Source organism: Sceloporus occidentalis, unplaced genomic scaffold (assembly GCF_023333645.1).
Source record: "Sceloporus occidentalis isolate IW3139 unplaced genomic scaffold, rSceOcc1.0.p SCAF_3, whole genome shotgun sequence".
NCBI lineage: Eukaryota > Metazoa > Chordata > Lepidosauria > Squamata > Phrynosomatidae > Sceloporus > Sceloporus occidentalis.
Window position 1 is genome coordinate 128,930,951 of NW_028316983.1, and position 17,578 is coordinate 128,948,528.

Consider the following 17,578-nt stretch of genomic DNA (forward strand, 5'->3'; position numbering starts at 1 on the left):
GTGTTCCTCCTGTCAGTCTATCTGTGTATCTATCTACCTACCTACCTATGTATGGGTCAGGAGTTCTTGGAGTGTGCCTCCCTGCCTGGCTGGCAGAAGGGGGTCGGAATGGATGGCCTTTTGGGTATCTATCTATCTATCTATCTATCTATCTACCATTTTTCAGGGATGTTGTCAGGGGTGTGTGTTCCTCTGTCTGTCTTTCTGTCTGGGATGCTGTCAGACATATGTGTTCCTCTACCTACCTATCTCTCTCTATGGGCGAGGAGTGCTTGGAGTGTGCCTCCCTGCCTGGCAGAAGGGGGTCAGACTAGATGGGGTATCGCTCTATCTATCCATCTATCTATCATCTCTCAGGGATGTGAGAGTGTCCAAAGGAGGGTGACTAAAATGGTGAAGGGTCTGGAAACGATGCATTATGAGGAGCGACTGAGGGAGCTGGGGATGTTTAGCCCAGAGAAGAGATGGTTAAGAGGTGATATGATAGCCCTGTTTAAATACTTGAAGGGATGTCATATTGAGGAGGGAGCAAGCTTGTTTTCTGCTGCTCCAGAGAATAGGACCCAGAACAATGGATGCAAGCTGCAGGAAAAGAGATTCCACCTCAAGATTAGGAGAAACGCCCTGATAGTAAGGGCTGTTTGACAGTGGAACACACTCCTTCTAAGTGTAGTGGAGTCTCCCTCCTTAGAGGTCTTTAAACAGAGCCTGGATGGCCACCTGTCAGGGTTGCTTTGATTGGGAGTTCCTGCATGGCAGAATGGGGTTGGACTGGATGGCTCTTGGGGTCTCTTCCAACTCTACTATAATTATCTATCCCAGACAGCATTCTCTGAAGATGCCAGCCACAGATGCTGGTGAAATGTCAGGAATAAACTCTTCTAGAACATGGCCACATAGCCCGAAAAACCCACAAAAATCTATAGACAGACAGATACATACCCCAAGAGCCATCCAGTCCAACCCCATTCTGCCATGCAGGAACTCACAATCAAAGTCCCCCAACAGATGGCCATCCAGCCTCTCCTTAAAGACCTCCAAGGAAGGAGACTCCACTACACTCCGAGGGAGTGTGTCCCACTGTCGAACACCCCTTACTCTCAAGAGGTTCCTCCTAATGTTGAGGTGGAATCTCTTTTCCTGCAGCTTGCATCCATTGTTCCGGGTCCTGTTCTCTGGAGCAGCAGAAAACAAGCTTGCTCCCTCCTCAATATGACATCCCTTCAAATATTTAAACAGGGCTGTCCTATCACCTCTCTTTTTAAATATAATTTTTATTTTGCCCTCTTCCCCCTCCTGAACAGCTTGATAAGAGTTTAGAATCGATCCACTATTAACAACTAGTAACTTACAATCAATATGTGGGATATGGATTTAATTACATTATTGACTTCCTTGTACTCCGTAGACCCTTTTACCATCTCAAGCAGAATATCCCAACCCAAGTTCCAAGCTGCTACCTTCCTTTGTCCAATATATTTCAATCTTCCATCCCAAATAATATCAAACAGCACATTATCTGCCAAATACTTGTCTACTTTGGACAAGTTCCAATTTTTACTTTCTGTTCATCCTGATGCTATTGTGATTTGTGTTGCTTTTAATATATACTTTGCTGCTTTCTCTTCATTATTATTCATTCCCCTTTTCTTCAAATTTAATGGTATACAATTCTCTTTATTTAAATGAACATCCTTGCCTATCATTTTATTAATCTCTTTTATCACTTCGCCCCAAAACGTTGGAACACATGGACAATCCCATTGTGTCCTATCGCCTTTTAACCATCTCTTCCCCAAATTCAACAGACCCAGCTCCCTAAGTCACTTCTCATAGGACATGGTTTCAAGCACCTTCCCCATTTTGGTTGCCCTCCTCTAGACACACTCCAGCTTCTCAGAGGACAAGTAGTGGATTCCCAGGCACTGCCAAGAACAACTGCTTGGCTTCTCTGAAAGTCCACTTGACTTCCAGCCTCCCCTTGGATGCAGCATGCAAGGTGTCTTCAAAGGACCAGGATGGTTATTATTAATTGTCGGGTTGCCTTGTTTAGCATAGCCTTGAAAGGATACCTAGTAAAAACAAGTGGACACCTAAAACTTAAGTGAACCACATGAATCCCACCCATCTTTCAATGCCTTCTGAAAGTTGTTGTTGTTGTTCATAGAATCATAGAATCGTAGAGTTGGAAGAAACCGCAAGGGCCATCCAGTCTAATCCCCTGCCATGCAGGAACTCTCAATCACTGCATCCCCGACAGATGGCCATCCAGCCTATTTAAAAATCTCCAAAGAGAGAGATTCCTTCGAACTCCAAGGGAGTTTGTTCCACTGTCGAACAGCCCTCACTGTCAGGAAGTTCCTCCTAATATTGAGGTGGAATCTCTTTTCGTGGAACTTGCATCCATTGTTCCATGTTCTAGTCTCTGGAGCAGCAGAAAACAAGCTTGCTCCCTCCTCAATATGACATCCCTTCAAATATTTAAACAGAGCTATCATATCACCTCTTAACCTTCTCTTCTCCAGGTTGTTGTTGTTGCATGCTTTCAAGTCGTTTCCAACTTATAGTGACCCTAAGGCAAACCTTAGGAATTTATCACAAAGAGAAAAAAAAGAGATGGGAGCATAGCACTGTGCTTCCATCAATAGCATGCAAGGACATGAAGATTTTCACACAACATCACTGCTATCATGTGATTATCCCATGAATAAAGTAGCAAAATTGCGCCACTTTTTATTCATGGGGAAATCCAGTGAACAGAAAGTGGCACAAATTTGCCTCTTTATTCATGGGAGAATGACATGATAGTGGCGACGTCGTGTGAAAACCTTCACGTCATTGCACGATATTGACGGGAGCACAGAGCTATGCTCCTGTCCTTTCCTCCCATGTGATAAAGTCCTTGGAAAGATTTGTTCAGAGGAGGTTTGCCATTGCCTCTCCCTGAGGCTGAGAGCATGTGACATCCCAAAGGTCATCCCAATGGGTTTCATGGCTGAGCTGGGAATCCAACCTTTGTCTGGAGACACTCCAGCACTCAAACCACTATACTGTAAGCCAACAAGAAAAATAATACCCAAATATGTATCTTTTGGCATTCCAGATCCACTGAGTTTTCAAACATTTTCCCTCTAAGCTCTGATAAGAGATTTGATTCGATGTTTATTATTATTTTTAATTTTTAATTTAGGTATTTAATTTAGGTATTGGCAGGATAACAACAATGAGTAGGACACTGATGTGAGCAAATACACTTGCAGCTCTGTACCCACTTCCTCTTATATTTGTTTTTTAAAACTTGCAATACAGTCTGAATGTCAGGGTTATGCATAGTGGAAATGCTTTCACTTCTGACCCTTTGACTGGGAAAAGGGACACTCACTACCAGTTTCTTTTTAAAATGCCCTGTTGAGGACTGTGTGCAAGTAGGATCTTTTCTATCTGAGTGGGTCAAAGAGAGAGAGAGAGAGACAAGAGACAGTGGCTCCTTCTGCTCAGCTGCTCCTCTAAGAGAGACAGAGAGAGAGTGAGGCAACAGGTAAAGCCTCCCAGAGGTAGAGAATAGATGATTTCTTACATATTTCTGGTGAAAATCGTGACACTCAGTCTCAACAGAAATTCCCAGAGTGGTTTACATGATAAGTAAATACAAGAAATGGTTAAAGCAGAGATAGATACAAATCAGAATGATGGAACACAAAGAAAAGGGCCTAACTCAATGTGGTATCAGACACTTGAAAAAGAGGAATGGGTAACATGAAGAAGGGGCTGTTGAAAGGATAGCAATTGATCCCCCTCATGCGACAGGATTCTTTGTCTTCAAAATGGATATGTTCAGCCTAGGGAAGAGAAGGTTAAGAGGTGATATGATAGCCCTGTTTTAAGTATTTGAAGGGATGTCATGTTGAGGATGGAGTAGGCTTTTTCTCCTGCATCTTCAGAAAACAGGACCTGGCACAATGGCACAAACTACAGGAAAAAAGATTCTGGCTAAACTTTAGGAAGAACTTCCTGACAGTATATACGCTGTTTGACAGTGGAATTTGCTGCCTTGGAGGTTGGTAGGATCTCCTTCTTTGGAGGTTTTTAAACAGAAGCTGGATGCTGGGGCTGCTTTGATTTTGTATACCTGCATGGCAGGGGGTTGGACTGGATGACCCCTGAGGTCTCTTTCTACTCTGCAATTCTACAAGCAACTCCAAGATGCCAGCCAAGTCCCAGCAAAGCTCACAAAGCTTAAGCAAGGTCCCACATTTTAATGCTCCTTTTTGCTCTCGGACCTTACTCCAGTCAGTCAGTCTGCTCCAAAATGGCACTGCTCTGAGCCACAGAGATGATGCCCTGCACCTAAGTCTCACCAGTTTTCCAGCCACCATTGCCACTACTAGCAAAAGGCATGGCTAAGAGAGTGAGCTCATGCAACAGACAAAGAGTGGGAGGCACTAACACATGAAGCACTCAGCGATACTGCCTTGTGGGGTTAAGGGATCCAGAAAAGAAGTTTCATGCAACCCTCATTCCCTCCTCAGTTTTAATGGCTGCTGGTATTCCTTATCTTTCTTGTGCACCAATGGTTTTACTGAGGGACCCTCTGCTTCTCCCTTCCCCCTCACTGTCCCCCTGGATCTTTCCACTGCCCACAGGGCAGGCATACCACCTACTTTGGAAATCACTGACCTAAAGGCAGCAAGCAAGCAAGCAAGGGCCTCTCCTCTTGGGCCCAGTTTGCCTTTGCAGAGAGACAGGTGCAAGGCAGAACAATAAGAACATACAAAAGGAGCAACGCTGGATCAAACCATAGTTCTTCTCTTCTGCATTGCGTTCACACAATGGCTAGCCAGTTGACTATGGGAAGTCTACCAGCAGGACATGAGTGGAACTGCACCCTCCATCTTACATTCCAATTGACACAGAGAGATTGGAATGTAAGATGGAGGGTGCAGTTCCACTCATGTCCTGCTGGTAGACTTCCCATAGACAACTGGCTAGCCATTGTGTGAACGTAACACAGAAGAAAAGAACTATGGTTTGATCCAGCATTGCTCCTTTTGGTAGACTTCCCATTTATAACTATTAGCCATTTGTTTAGTTTCCCTTTGAAGCTGTCCAAACTGGTGACCATTGCTACATCATGTAGTAGTGCATTTTACCATTTACTCAAGTGTTTTGCAAAGAAGATAATTTGTAAATGTCCCACTATTCAACAATATTGGGCAACCTTGTGTTTTAAAATAATGAAAGAAGGAGAAAGACTTCTCTCTATCCATTTTCTCCACGCTACGCATAATGATATACATTTTTATTGGTTTCTCCTGAACCACTTTTTTCTGAACTAAAGCGACCTAAAAGTTGGAGCCTTTCGTCACAGGGGAATTGCTTCAGACCCTTGCATTCCTGACTTTTTGCACCCTTTCCAGCTCTACAATATCATTTTCCAAGTGTAGTGGCCAGAAATGTGCAAAATATTACAAGTGTGGTTACACACCATAGATCTGTATTTACATGTGAGCCTCAGTGGGTCCCTCCAGGGAGAAAGGCAGGATATAAATGAAATAAACAAAATAAACAAAATAAGCAAACAAATAAATATAAATACAGGCTGTATGATCTGGGCAAATTCATTTTAAGTTCTTTCCCTACTTCTACCCAACATGGAATTTGCCTTTTGACAGCAGCCAGTTCCACATTTGGTGAACATACTAATTGACCAATCTACCACAACACCAAATTTCTCTCCTTGATCATTCACTATCAGCTCAGATCCCATCACTGTATTTGTGCTGGTAGGTTGTTGTTGATTGTTTTGCCCCAATGGGGCAAACACCTCCTTAAACTAAACCACATTTCTCATTTACCCACTTTGGAAATATCCTTTTGGAGACATTCTCAGTTTGTTTTTGTTTTAACAACTTTAGTTAAGTTGGACTTTGCTGCAAATTTGCATCACTATCCAACTTTTACTCCAGTTTATAAGAATTATAAATTCCTGAAGTTCCTTCAGGTTCTGACCCTTGTGGTGCTCCAATATTTACATCCCTCCACTGTAAAAACTGACCATATAGTTCTGTTCTCTGTTCTATAGCCAGTTTCCAGTCTATAAGAAGCTTTTCCATTTATCCCATGATTGCCAACCATACTTATTTGAAAGGAAATCCACACAATGTTTACTAGATCACCTCTGTACAGATCTTTATTGACATTCTTAAAAGACTGAAAGGTTAGAGAGTCAGGAGTGACCTTTGGAGAACTTGACTCTTTTTCATCAGGATTTATACATCTATATACTATAGCGGTGGTCCCTAAACTTTTTTGTGCTACTGTTCCTTTTCCTCTTGGATGGCAACCCTAGTATCCCCCCAACATGAATTTCTTGATAATAGGTCTACTGTTGTACTGCACATTCAAAATAACCAATGTCAGCCGCTGCTACCTTTGCCGCTTGATCATGCTGGGAGCAGCAACCAAGTAGCTGGCTAAGCAGTGACTGAGAAGTCTCTTGGCCATGCTGGCCTTAATTTTTCATTCATTCATTCATTCATTCATTCATTCATGGTATTTATACCCCTCCCTTTAGCCCTAAAGGCTCTCAGAGCGGCTTACAATTATTATTTTTAACTAGACAGTTCCCTGCCCTCAGGCTTACAATCTAAAAATCTGCCTTGCAGCAGAGATGTCACTAGTGGATATGTGGGGTGTAGGCCACACTAGATGACACCACAGGTGAGGTGACACCACAACCACTGCCTTAGCAATGCCACTGTTGCTCCTCAAATCTCTACCTTTGGGAAGAAACGTGACGTAGCATTAACGTACATTGTAAAAGACAAGGAACTCAGCAGATGAAAAGGTGTGGATAGAAAGTGGGGCAAACAAGGCCGCTCCTTTCTTTGCCTTCTGAGCTCCAAACACCTTCTAGGAGAAGATGAACAGACCAGGCAGGACTTTTTGGGTTCCTCTGTCCTCCTGGTATGGCCTGACCCCATCCATGAGAGAGGGAGAAGAACGTAGGAGAAGCAGGGAGCAAGTAAGTGTGAGGAAGGCTGCTCTCTGCTATTGACCAAGAGCCTCCAGTTTCCAGGGATTCTTCCTCCTCTTTATTACCAAATTAGAAGGCTGTTAGAATGGTAATAATAATAATAATAATTTGTTTTATTTATATACCGCTATTCCAAAGATCATAGCGGTGAACAGCAAGTAAGCTAATTAGCAAGTAAGCTAATTTGCCCCCAACAGTCTGGGTACTCATTTTAGCGACCTCGGAAGGATGCAAGCCTGAGTCGAGCTTGGGCCCTTTTGCTGGTCTTGAACTCGCAACCTTGTGGTTTTGAGTGAATGGCTGCAGTACAGGCATTTAACCACTGCACCACTAGGCAGAATGGTAGACAGCAGCCTCCAGTTTCAGGAGTAGGGTGCAGGAGGAATCCAGGGATTCTTCTTCTTCTTAACTTCCAAAGCAGAAAGCTGTTGTGTCCATGCTGTCTCCCACTGACACACCACATTTAGTAGGTAAGAGGAAGAATCCCTGGATTCCTCCTGCACCCTACTCATAAAGCTGGAGTCTCTTATGTGAATGGGGGACAGCAGCCTCCAGCTTCAGGAGTTAGAAGAATGAAGAAGTTGTTTAGTTGTTTATGTCACAACTTCTGCATTACATGCAGTGACATGCAGAATTATTAAGATGTAACATTAATACAAAGAACATTACTAAGGATTCCCTATTGTCTGGTAGGGGAGGAGGTTAATAGCATGGGAGAGACTGAATGAGTTATTGCACCAGGTGACACCAATCCTAGTGACCTAGTGACCTAATGGCAAAGGTCAGTGTGGGCAAGAGGCCTTTCAGTCATTGATCAGCCAGCTGCTCAGTTGGGGAAAGGGAGAGATTTTAACTACTGGAGCTGCTCCAAGGTAAAGGACTCTTTCCAAGAACTGACCCCAGATACTCCTCATCTCCTTCCCCAGAGACATGCCTTCCCCATACAGGTTCAAGTGTTCGGGGGTCCCCCATCACTGTTGCACTGCCTCTCCTCTCGATCTGTCTGATGAAAGACAGCAGAAACAGCAGTGCAACTCCAACCTGTCAGCAGCAAGTTCTGGAAAAGCTCATAGAGCTTAAGCAGGGTCTTAAATCTGAAAGCTCCTTTTTTACTGCCACTTCTTCCGCACCATCACCTACTCTAATGTCTCACTCCAGTCGGTCAGTCTGTCCCAAAATGATGCCACTCCAAGCCACATAAGCAATGCCTTCCACCCAAGCCTCACAGAACTAATGAAAGTACTAAGAGAGTGAGCTTGTGTGGCAAGGTGACGAGCAGGAGACATGACCACACAAAGTGATCAGCAAGGCTGAGCAGAAGTTTTAAGGACCGTGAAAAAAAAATTCATGCAACCCTCATCCCCACCCTGGTCCTAAAGGCCACTGGTTCCCCTTGCTTTTCTTGAACACCGATACTTAGAGTGAAAGGCCCCATCCCACCCTGTTTCCCCCTCAACAGTCCCCTGCTGTCTCCCTTTCCCTTCATTGTATAACACCCAGGACTCCCATTGTCTTCTGTTATTTTATCATTAGATATTTTTTACCATTGTCACTGTTAACTGGGTATTTTAAGGGTTAGGTTGGAGGGAGGGATCATGGGTTCTATTGGGCATTTTATTGTATTCTGTATTATATTTTTATTGGAAGCCACCTTGATCCAACTGGCAAGGCAACCTAATAATAATAATAATAATAATAATAATCCCTCTAGATCTTTCCACCACCCTCAGGGGGCATATCACCCAACTTAGGAATCACGGCACAGAACTACATATTGGTTCCCAATTTGTCAGGAATCAGGAACAAACATTAAGCTATCCAAAGTGTAATTTCCTGAACTTCCCTCAGATGCCTTAAAAAAAAAAGTTGTACAGTCAGCCCTTCTTGTACATGGATTTTTTATACATGGATTCAAGCATACACGGTTTGAAAATGTTCAAAAAAAGTATAAATTTCAAATATCAAACCTTGATTTTCCATTTTTATAAGGGACACCATTTTGCTATGTCATTATATTTAATGGGACTTGAGCACCCACGGATTTTGTTATACAAGGGGGATCTTGGAACCAAACCCCAGCGTATAACAAGGGTCCACTGTATTGGCAGCTCTCCAGCCCCCTGGTACAGAGGACGATCTGAAGGATACTACCTTACCAATCCTTTTTTTGCTTTCTCTTTCTGCCTCTCTTATAATTTCACCCCTTTATCCTCCTCATTTCTTTAGTTTATTTATTCTCCTGACAATCACAGAAAATATCCCATCATTAAAAAAATTCAAAAGTCAGTTTTCTGGGACAGATGAGAAGTCTCTGTGCAGTGACTGGTGCAAAGCTCAAGGGGACCATCTGGATGTAAAGAAAATCAGTCTGCCTTTACGACTTGTTTTACCTGTAATATTATAATTTAATTTTAATAAAAATGTAAAAATATTATAACTTAATTAATAATTTAATTCTGCAATTAGGTTTAATTTTATTTAACTTAATTTAATTAGATATTGGAAATGTGAGCAACATGAAGGGACATTTTATCATATATGGTGGACATGTGAAAAAGCTTTAAAAATGGGTTCAAATATATACCTTGATGCAGATGATTTTAAAGATAAATATTAAACTAAAACTAGAGGTTTTCCTGTTGGGTTTGATGGAATTGCAACTGGAAAAAGAGTCAGAGAAGACCACTTCAGTATATGACTGTGACAGCAAAGCTATTGCATGCACAAAGATGGAAGAACTCAAGACTATCACTATGGAGGAATGGTTGTTAAAACTAACAGATTTAGCAGAAATGGACAAATTAACTCGTTTGATTAAAGAAAGGATGTTAATGATATTTCCAAAGGACTGGAAACTCCTCATAGAATTTTTGCGATAAAAAGAAAATGATTTGGTAACTTTTGGTTTTGATGATTAGAAAAAAACAAGATTATGAAAGAATGGAATATGCTATAATATTTAGAGAGAGAAGTATGAAGTCCCTTTTTTCTCTCTTCCTTTTCTTTTTATTTTCTTTTTTTAATTTTTGAAATTCTTAATGTATCTCTAATATTTCAATAAAAATATAAAAATACTATAATTCTGGAATTAGGTTTATGCTAAAATTCTAACTTAATTCAATTATTTTAGTTTTAAAACTAAAAGTCAACTTGACTGATATTAACTAATTTCAGTTAGCTTCTGTCATTGGTCTTACAGCAGTATTTTCAAGCAAAGTTACATGTCTGTCAAAGATGGAAAAACTGTGCTTGCCATGTCTCAGTGGAACCATGAACTCTGAGACTCCTAATGTCCACTGAAAGAGTCTACTCACTCCAAGCCCTTGAGGAGCAATGTTTTGTTGGAATTTTACATTGTCTCCTAAGATAGATAGATTTCCATGCATGCAAATCTTGTTGTCTCCCCCCTCATTCAAACACCCCATTTGCTCCTACTGAATCACAGGTCAATAACTTTGCAAACTGGTAAACAAACCATGTGATTCAGGTCACTCCCTCTTTTGGGAAGTTCTCTCTCACCAAAAAGATTTTCTCATGCCCTGTTGGGTTCCTCATCTTCCTCCTCTCTCAACTTTGTTTGGAAAGATGGTGAGATAAAGATTTCTTCTTTGCCTGAACTATTCATGAGCTAGTTTAGGATATAGCCTCTATGCATATGTAGATTAAAGCCATTAGTAAACTTTAAACTGTCTCAGTTCTTAGAGAAGCATAGTTAGACATGGACACATGTTTGCTACTCTGCTGATTTAAAGCTAGATCCTAACAGGCTTGGCTTTGATATTTTGATATTTAAATATTTTTGTTTCCTCAAAAAAGTCAGAAGACTTGGGCGGGTTACAAACCGCCAAAAAGTACGTATGGAATACGTATTAGGGTTAGGAAGGGGTGGTGCTTCCGCACACCCCTAACCCTAGTACATATTCCATACGTACAACATGGCGGCGCCCCTTCCACATGGGGGCCACCATGTTTACGTATTGGACACTGTGCGTCCGCACGTGTCGCAGCGTCTATGACGTCGTGAGTCCGCCCCTGGCGCCTCACGACGTCATAGAGGCGCCACTTAAAGAAGCTCCATTTTGGAGCTTCTTTTTCGGTCCGTGCGGGAGCCGCGCGGTGTGGCTGCTGTGGCTCCCGCACGGAGCAAACGGCAGCGGCGGCAGACCGCCTCAAAGCGGCGGTTTATAACCCGCCTCAGAAAATTAAATTTGCCCTACATATCCCACAGTATGAGTATATACAGTCGGCCCTTCTTATACACGGATTTTTTATACACGGATTTAAGCATACACGGATTGAAAATGTTCCAAAAAAGTATAAATTTACCTTGATTTTCCATTTTTATAAGGGACACCATTTTGCTATGTCATTATATGTAATGGGACTTGAGCATACACGGATTTTGTTATACACGGGGGATCTTGGAACCAAACCCCAGCGTATAACAAGGGTCCACTGTACATGCTGACCTATAACAGTCTGCCCTATAACAGTGTCCCTTAAATGACTCACTTATCCAGTTTCAGACTGTACAAATTACACTCATGTACTGATTAGGTAAGCCTGTCAACTAGTAACTGAAGATGCCACTTCAGGCTTCAATGGACCAAAGTTAATTAAAATTAACAAATCCATTCTAAAAACTAAATAATCTCCAGGGTCCCCTTAGCATGCATGCTAAGATTCTTACATCTAGGTTTTAAGGTATTGGTATTATGACTCTCTAGACAGACACACATACGACTTCTTTTATTATTATAGCAATAATATGCAATAATGCATGGAGGAAATAAAATCAACTCATTTGAAATGTGGTGCGGGAGAAGAGTACTTAGGATACCATGGACAGTTAAGAAGACAAACAAATTGATTCTTGAACAGATCAGACCAGGAATCTCCTTGGAAGCAAAGATGATCAAGTCAAAACTATCATACTTTGCCCACATAATGAGAAGGCACAGATCACTAGAAAAAACAATAATGCTAGGAAAGGTAGAAGATAGAAGAAAGAGAGGAGGAGGACAAACCAGATGGATAGACTCAAACAGGGAGGTTGTGGGATTCTTGGAGATGTCTCATCCACGGGGTCGCCATGAGTCGGAACTGACTTGAGGGCAGTTAACAACAACAATGCAATAATGTTAAAGAAGAGAATGTAGAATATTTTTGTCCTATCACTGCATTTACTACAACTTTCACAGCCATGGAGTCATTAAAGCAAAAGCAGCAAATGTGTTAAGGAAAATACTGTATACGCATGTATAAGTCTAGAATTTTTAGTCATAAAATTTGCTCCAAAAACCTGAGTCGAGTCAACTTATATATGGGTCAATGTAAGTACTGTACTTTAACTCTTATCAGAAAATGTACCATGCACTGGTCAAGTGATCAAAGGCAAAAAAAAATCTGTCCTGGAAGCACTGACCACCCTCTACCATCCAGCCTTTAGTGTGACCACAAACAGTTATAACTGCTGAGGTTTTGTAAGTTAGAATCATATAGTACTTTGACACTGTTTTCCTTTGTTTCATCCTTTACATCCTTTTTACATGCCCCTAATTTTTACCCTCGACTTATCCACGGGTCATACCAAAATCTATATCAAAATCTATATCCCAAAACCCGCCCTCAACTAATGCATGAGGTTGATTTATATATATGGTATGTTCCTTCCATCTCCACTCCCCATCCAGAAGATCAAACCAATACTGAGTATTAGACCTCTCATACTTGCAATTAAGCTCCAGAACTTCAAGTTCTAGAGTTCTTGCATTCATGCTGCCATTTTCGGTGGACAAGTGAGTCAACTGGTTGAAGGACAGGGAGGAAGCACAGCGGAAGCCAAGCATAGTCAGACATGCATTCTAGACTTTTAGGAAAGCTGATTTCAATAAACTTAGGGAAATACTGGGTATGATCCATGGTCAGGATTAGTAAAAGAGAAGGGAGTTCAGGACTGATGGGAGTTTCTCAACAGAGAGATGCTGAAAGCACAATTTCAAACAATTCTGTTGATGAGGAAATATGGGAGGCTTCTCAAGAAACCAGGATGGATGACTAAAGAACCTTCAATGGAAATAAGTTTTAAACAGGACATGTATAAGAAATGGAAAAGGGGGGAAATCACCATAGAGGAATTCAAACAAACAGCTAGCATGTATAGTGGGAAAGTCAGAAAAGCCAAAACGCAGAATGAGCTCAGGCTTGCTACAGAGTTTAAGAACAATAAAAATGGCTTTTTTGGGTATGTTCACAGCAAAAGGAAGACGGGAGTGATAGGGCCACTGTGTGAAGAAGATGGCAAAATGCTAAAGGGGGACAGAGAAAAGACAGAACTACTCAACACGTGACCAGTTCTGGACACCAAAGTTGAAGGATATTGACAAGCTCCAAATGTATCCAGAGAAGCACAATCAAGTTGGTAAAAGGAAAGCAATTCCTATGAGAAATGAATTAGGACTATGGTTCTCAAACTTTATACACTTGTGACCTCCTTTACATCTACATGCAGATTTTGCACCCCTCTACTAAACATAACATATGAATAAAAATATTTTGTTTGTTTAGTGTATGTATTTTCATTCACACATTCATGTATATTCATGAATATATTCAAGCAGCAGCATCTCATCCCAAGAATGGTGGCAGGGATGGGATTGGGGGGGGGGGGGGAGACTCAGGATGGGCCCAGCTAGAGGCCATGATCCAGACAGCTTTTTCACTCTCCTCCTACTCAAAGCACCCTCTTTGCCTTCTTCTTTCCTTCCAGGATAGAAAATTTTGGGGAAAAGAAAATGGAGGAGGAGAAGAAGGAAGGGATCAGAGCCTCCATGTTTGAGAAGAGGGGGAGGGGGGATCAGGGCCTGCAAGTCTCATGCACCCCTTGAACAACTCGCCTCCCTGAATATCCCACCCCAAAGTTTGAGAACCACTGGCTTATGGAACTGGGAATACTTAGAATGCAGAAGAGAAGACTGAGAGGTGATAGGATAGTGTCCTTAAATATCTGAAGACAACTGAACTTATTTTCCTCTGGTCCAGAGAGTAGGGCATGACGCAACTGATCCAATTACAAGAAAAGAGATTTCACCGAAATATTTGGAAGAATTTCCTGACAGTAAGATATGGATCATCACTGCCACAGGGCTATTTGCTAAATATAACATAATTATGCAAGATAAGAAATTGAAAATCAAAAGAATGCAAAGCTAATTTGGTAATACTGCAAATATTTTGAAGTTGCTATCTGTTACAACAAAACCAAACAACGTAATTTGCTGATAAAAAAACATCTGGGAGAATGACCCCTTATACTAAATTCAAGATTGTATTATAAGATCTGACCAACAGAGGGCAGACAAAACCAATCTATAGTACTCAGGAAACTTGTAATAGAATGGTTTCCCTGTTCACCCATGAAAAAGCAAAGAAAAGCAAAGCAAAGAATACATCCCTAATTCTGCTCACATAAATGAAAGTTCAAGGTTACCATTTTCTAGTAAAACTAGTAACTTTTCCAGATTATTGTAATATCCGTGCCATATACATGCAGAATCTTATATTATGTGCTATAAAAACGTCAACTTTCATTTATTCATCAGTTTAAAAATGAAATCTATTAATTTAGATTAAGTTTGGATGTCATTACCACAGTGTTCTCCTCCCGTTTTCATTCTGAGCAAGCAAACAAGCAAGTGAAGTACAGTACAGTATTACAACTTTGTAGTTTTAATTCTCTTGGCAGAAAAAACAACAACCCTAGGTTGAACTATACCATGGTTCTCACCTGAGCATTGCCATCACAGCTGAGGTTTTCACCCAGAGAGTCATTTCCAATTCCAGAATCATCTGTTGCGATGGGGTTGTCCGTAATAACCAACTGATTTGGTTTCAGAAAAGCAAACTCATTTGGATGTGACTTGGAGGCTAAGCAGACTTCATAGGAATATGGCAGTGGCAATGTCCCATTACTATAATTGCAGGAAAATTTGTGTCCCAGGCTAGAGTATAATTCAGTATGGTAGGACCCCAACACTGCTGGGCTTCTCTGTCTCCAACATTTCAGTATTAAAACAGCCATGGTAGTAAAAAGGAAGAGAAATGATACTAAAGCTAAGGCTATTATCAAAATGACATTCATATCAGACTGATATTCTGAGTCATCAGATAGTCTGCTTATCTCTGGAAGTGCCTCTTGGAAGTTCTCAGCAAACACCAGATTCAGAGTTACAGTCACCGAAAGAGGAGGGCTTCCATTATCCTTCACTAAAATGGCCAGCTTTTGCTTCATAGCATCTTTTTCGGTAAAGGCCCGTGCTATCTTGACTTCTCCAGTATGAAGCCCAATGGTGAAAAGTGTTGGCTCAACAGTCTGCAGCTGCTGATAGGACAACCAGGCATTATGTCCAGAATCAGCATCCACTGCCACTACTTTCGTCACCAAATAACCTAACTCAGAAAACCGAGGCACCATCTCAAATAATGTTGAACCATCAGCGTCTAGTAGAGGATACAGGATCCGAGGACTATTGTCATTCTGATCCAAAATGAACACCTTCATTGTTACATTGCTGCTAAGAGAAGGGAACCCATCGTCCTGGGCTTTCACTTGAATCTGGAACTCCCTGAATTGCTCATAGTCAAAGGAGCGCTGTGCATAGATTGTCCCAGTCTCAGAATTAATGGAGACAAAAGAAGAGAGAGGCAGCTCCTCAATGTTGCTGTTGAGGATGGAATAAGTGATCCGTGCATTACGGTCCAGGTCTGGGTCAGAGGCTTTAATTGTGAAAATGGAAGCTCCTGATGGATTGTTTTCTGGCACAAAGACATGGTAGGTTGATTCTTCAAAAGTTGGAGAATTGTCATTGACATCTGAAATGTGCACTATGATGCTTTTGTATGTGGAAAGAGGAGGGGTGCCTTTGTCAGTGGCTGTGATTGTGATATTGTATTCTGAGTTTTTTTCTCTGTCCAGAGGACCATCTGTGAGGAGTTTGTAGTAACTGTTAGATGAGGACAGAATTTTAAAAGGCAAATTACTCTGTATATAGCAAACAGTCTTCCCACTTTCTCCCTCATCTCTATCAGCCACATTGACCAAAGCAATTACAGTTCCTGGGACAGAGTCCTCAGGAATGGGACTAAATACAGATGTTAGTAAAATCTCTGGAGCATTGTCATTCTCATCGAGAACATCAATCTCAACTTTGCAGTGTGCCAATAGTCCACCACCATCCTTGGCCTCCACTAACATCATATAACTTGTGGATTCTTCAAAGTCCAAAGCTTCGCTAACTGAAATAACCCCACTTTCTGGATCCAGGCTAAATTTGAGCCTGGCTTTAATAGGGGTATTACTAAAACTGTAGCTGATCTGTCCATAAGAGCCATCATCTGCATCAGTGGCTTTCACTTGTGTTACCAAAGATCCTTTGGGTGTGGTCTCCTTTAGGCTGGACCTATATACTTCTTGAGTGAAAATGGGTGGATTGTCATTGGCATCAGTAACATTAATCCATATTTGGGCTGTTCCAGTTTTAAATGGTTCACCCCCATCCAGGCCTGTAAGGATTAAATGGAGGCTATGCTCACTTTCCCGGTCCAGTAGTTTTCTTTGTATTAAAATTGGGTATTTATTTCCATCTGGACTTTCTTTAACATCCAAGGAGAAGTACGGATTAGAGCTCAGCTGATAATTCTGAAGAGAATTTATCCCAACATCAGGATCTTCAGCACTTTCAAGAGGAAATGTGGCTCCAACTAGACTGGATTCACTTATTTCCAGCTTGATATCATCTTTTAAAAATTGAGGTGCATTATCATTAATATCTTCTATGGTGACACTTATATGAAAAACATTCAGAGGGTTTTCAACCACTATTTCAAAATGAAGGACACACTGTGGAGATTTCCCACATATCTCTTCTCGATCTATTCTGTCTCTTACATAGAAATCTCCATGCTCCCCACTCACAGCAAAGAATTGTGCATTGGCTGTAGAGACAAGACGGAGCTTCCTCTTTGCCAAATCTCTCTTGTTTAGACCCAAATCCTTAGCAAGGTTCCCCACAAGAGAGCCCTTCTCCCTTTCTTCAGGAACAGAATATGAAACCTCTTCAGAGAATGCCAGGCAGAACAAAGAGATTAACAAGGAAAGCTGTACTTGCCGCCCGAATGGCTGGCTGCTCCATTTCAACATGATCTTCATTTCCCTGGCTGCTTTGTTTGCATCCTTTCTTTCTTGCTGGTTCGTGTTTTCAAGTTTCTTTCATGCTGCAAAAAGTTGCTATCAGGAACAGGTATCACTCTTCAATACTCTTTCAATGGGGATAACTCAGTTTTTGATTGGATGCTCTCCTCTTGTTCCTCAGTTCTATCTCCTATCAGATTTGCAGAACTGAATTCTGTAATTGTGGCATGATCACAAGAAAAGCGAATAGATCCCTTCTTTCTCTCCTCCTCCCATATTGGCCAACAGCGGCACTCTGAGTCTCAGCAGGAAAACTGCATCTACTGGATCAACATCTTAATAGAGTTTTGGTG

General features: G+C 41.4%; 1 protein-coding gene across 33 annotated transcripts in view; it reads right to left on the bottom strand.

The window, feature by feature from the left end:
• LOC149316757 (protocadherin gamma-A6-like) overlaps positions 1 to 17,578 on the bottom strand; it is a 379,402-nt gene that overhangs the window by 62,308 nt on the left and 299,516 nt on the right. Inside the window, exon 1 of one of the 33 annotated variants that reach the window (XM_089516201.1) lies at positions 14,823 to 17,391. The exons of the other annotated variants lie outside the window; for them this stretch is intronic. Coding sequence (XP_089372327.1) covers positions 14,823 to 17,243 — 2,421 coding nt within the window. The 5' untranslated portion in view covers positions 17,244 to 17,391. Of the gene's footprint in view, positions 1 to 14,822; positions 17,392 to 17,578 lie in introns of those variants that run through there. 33 annotated transcript variants of the gene reach the window in all.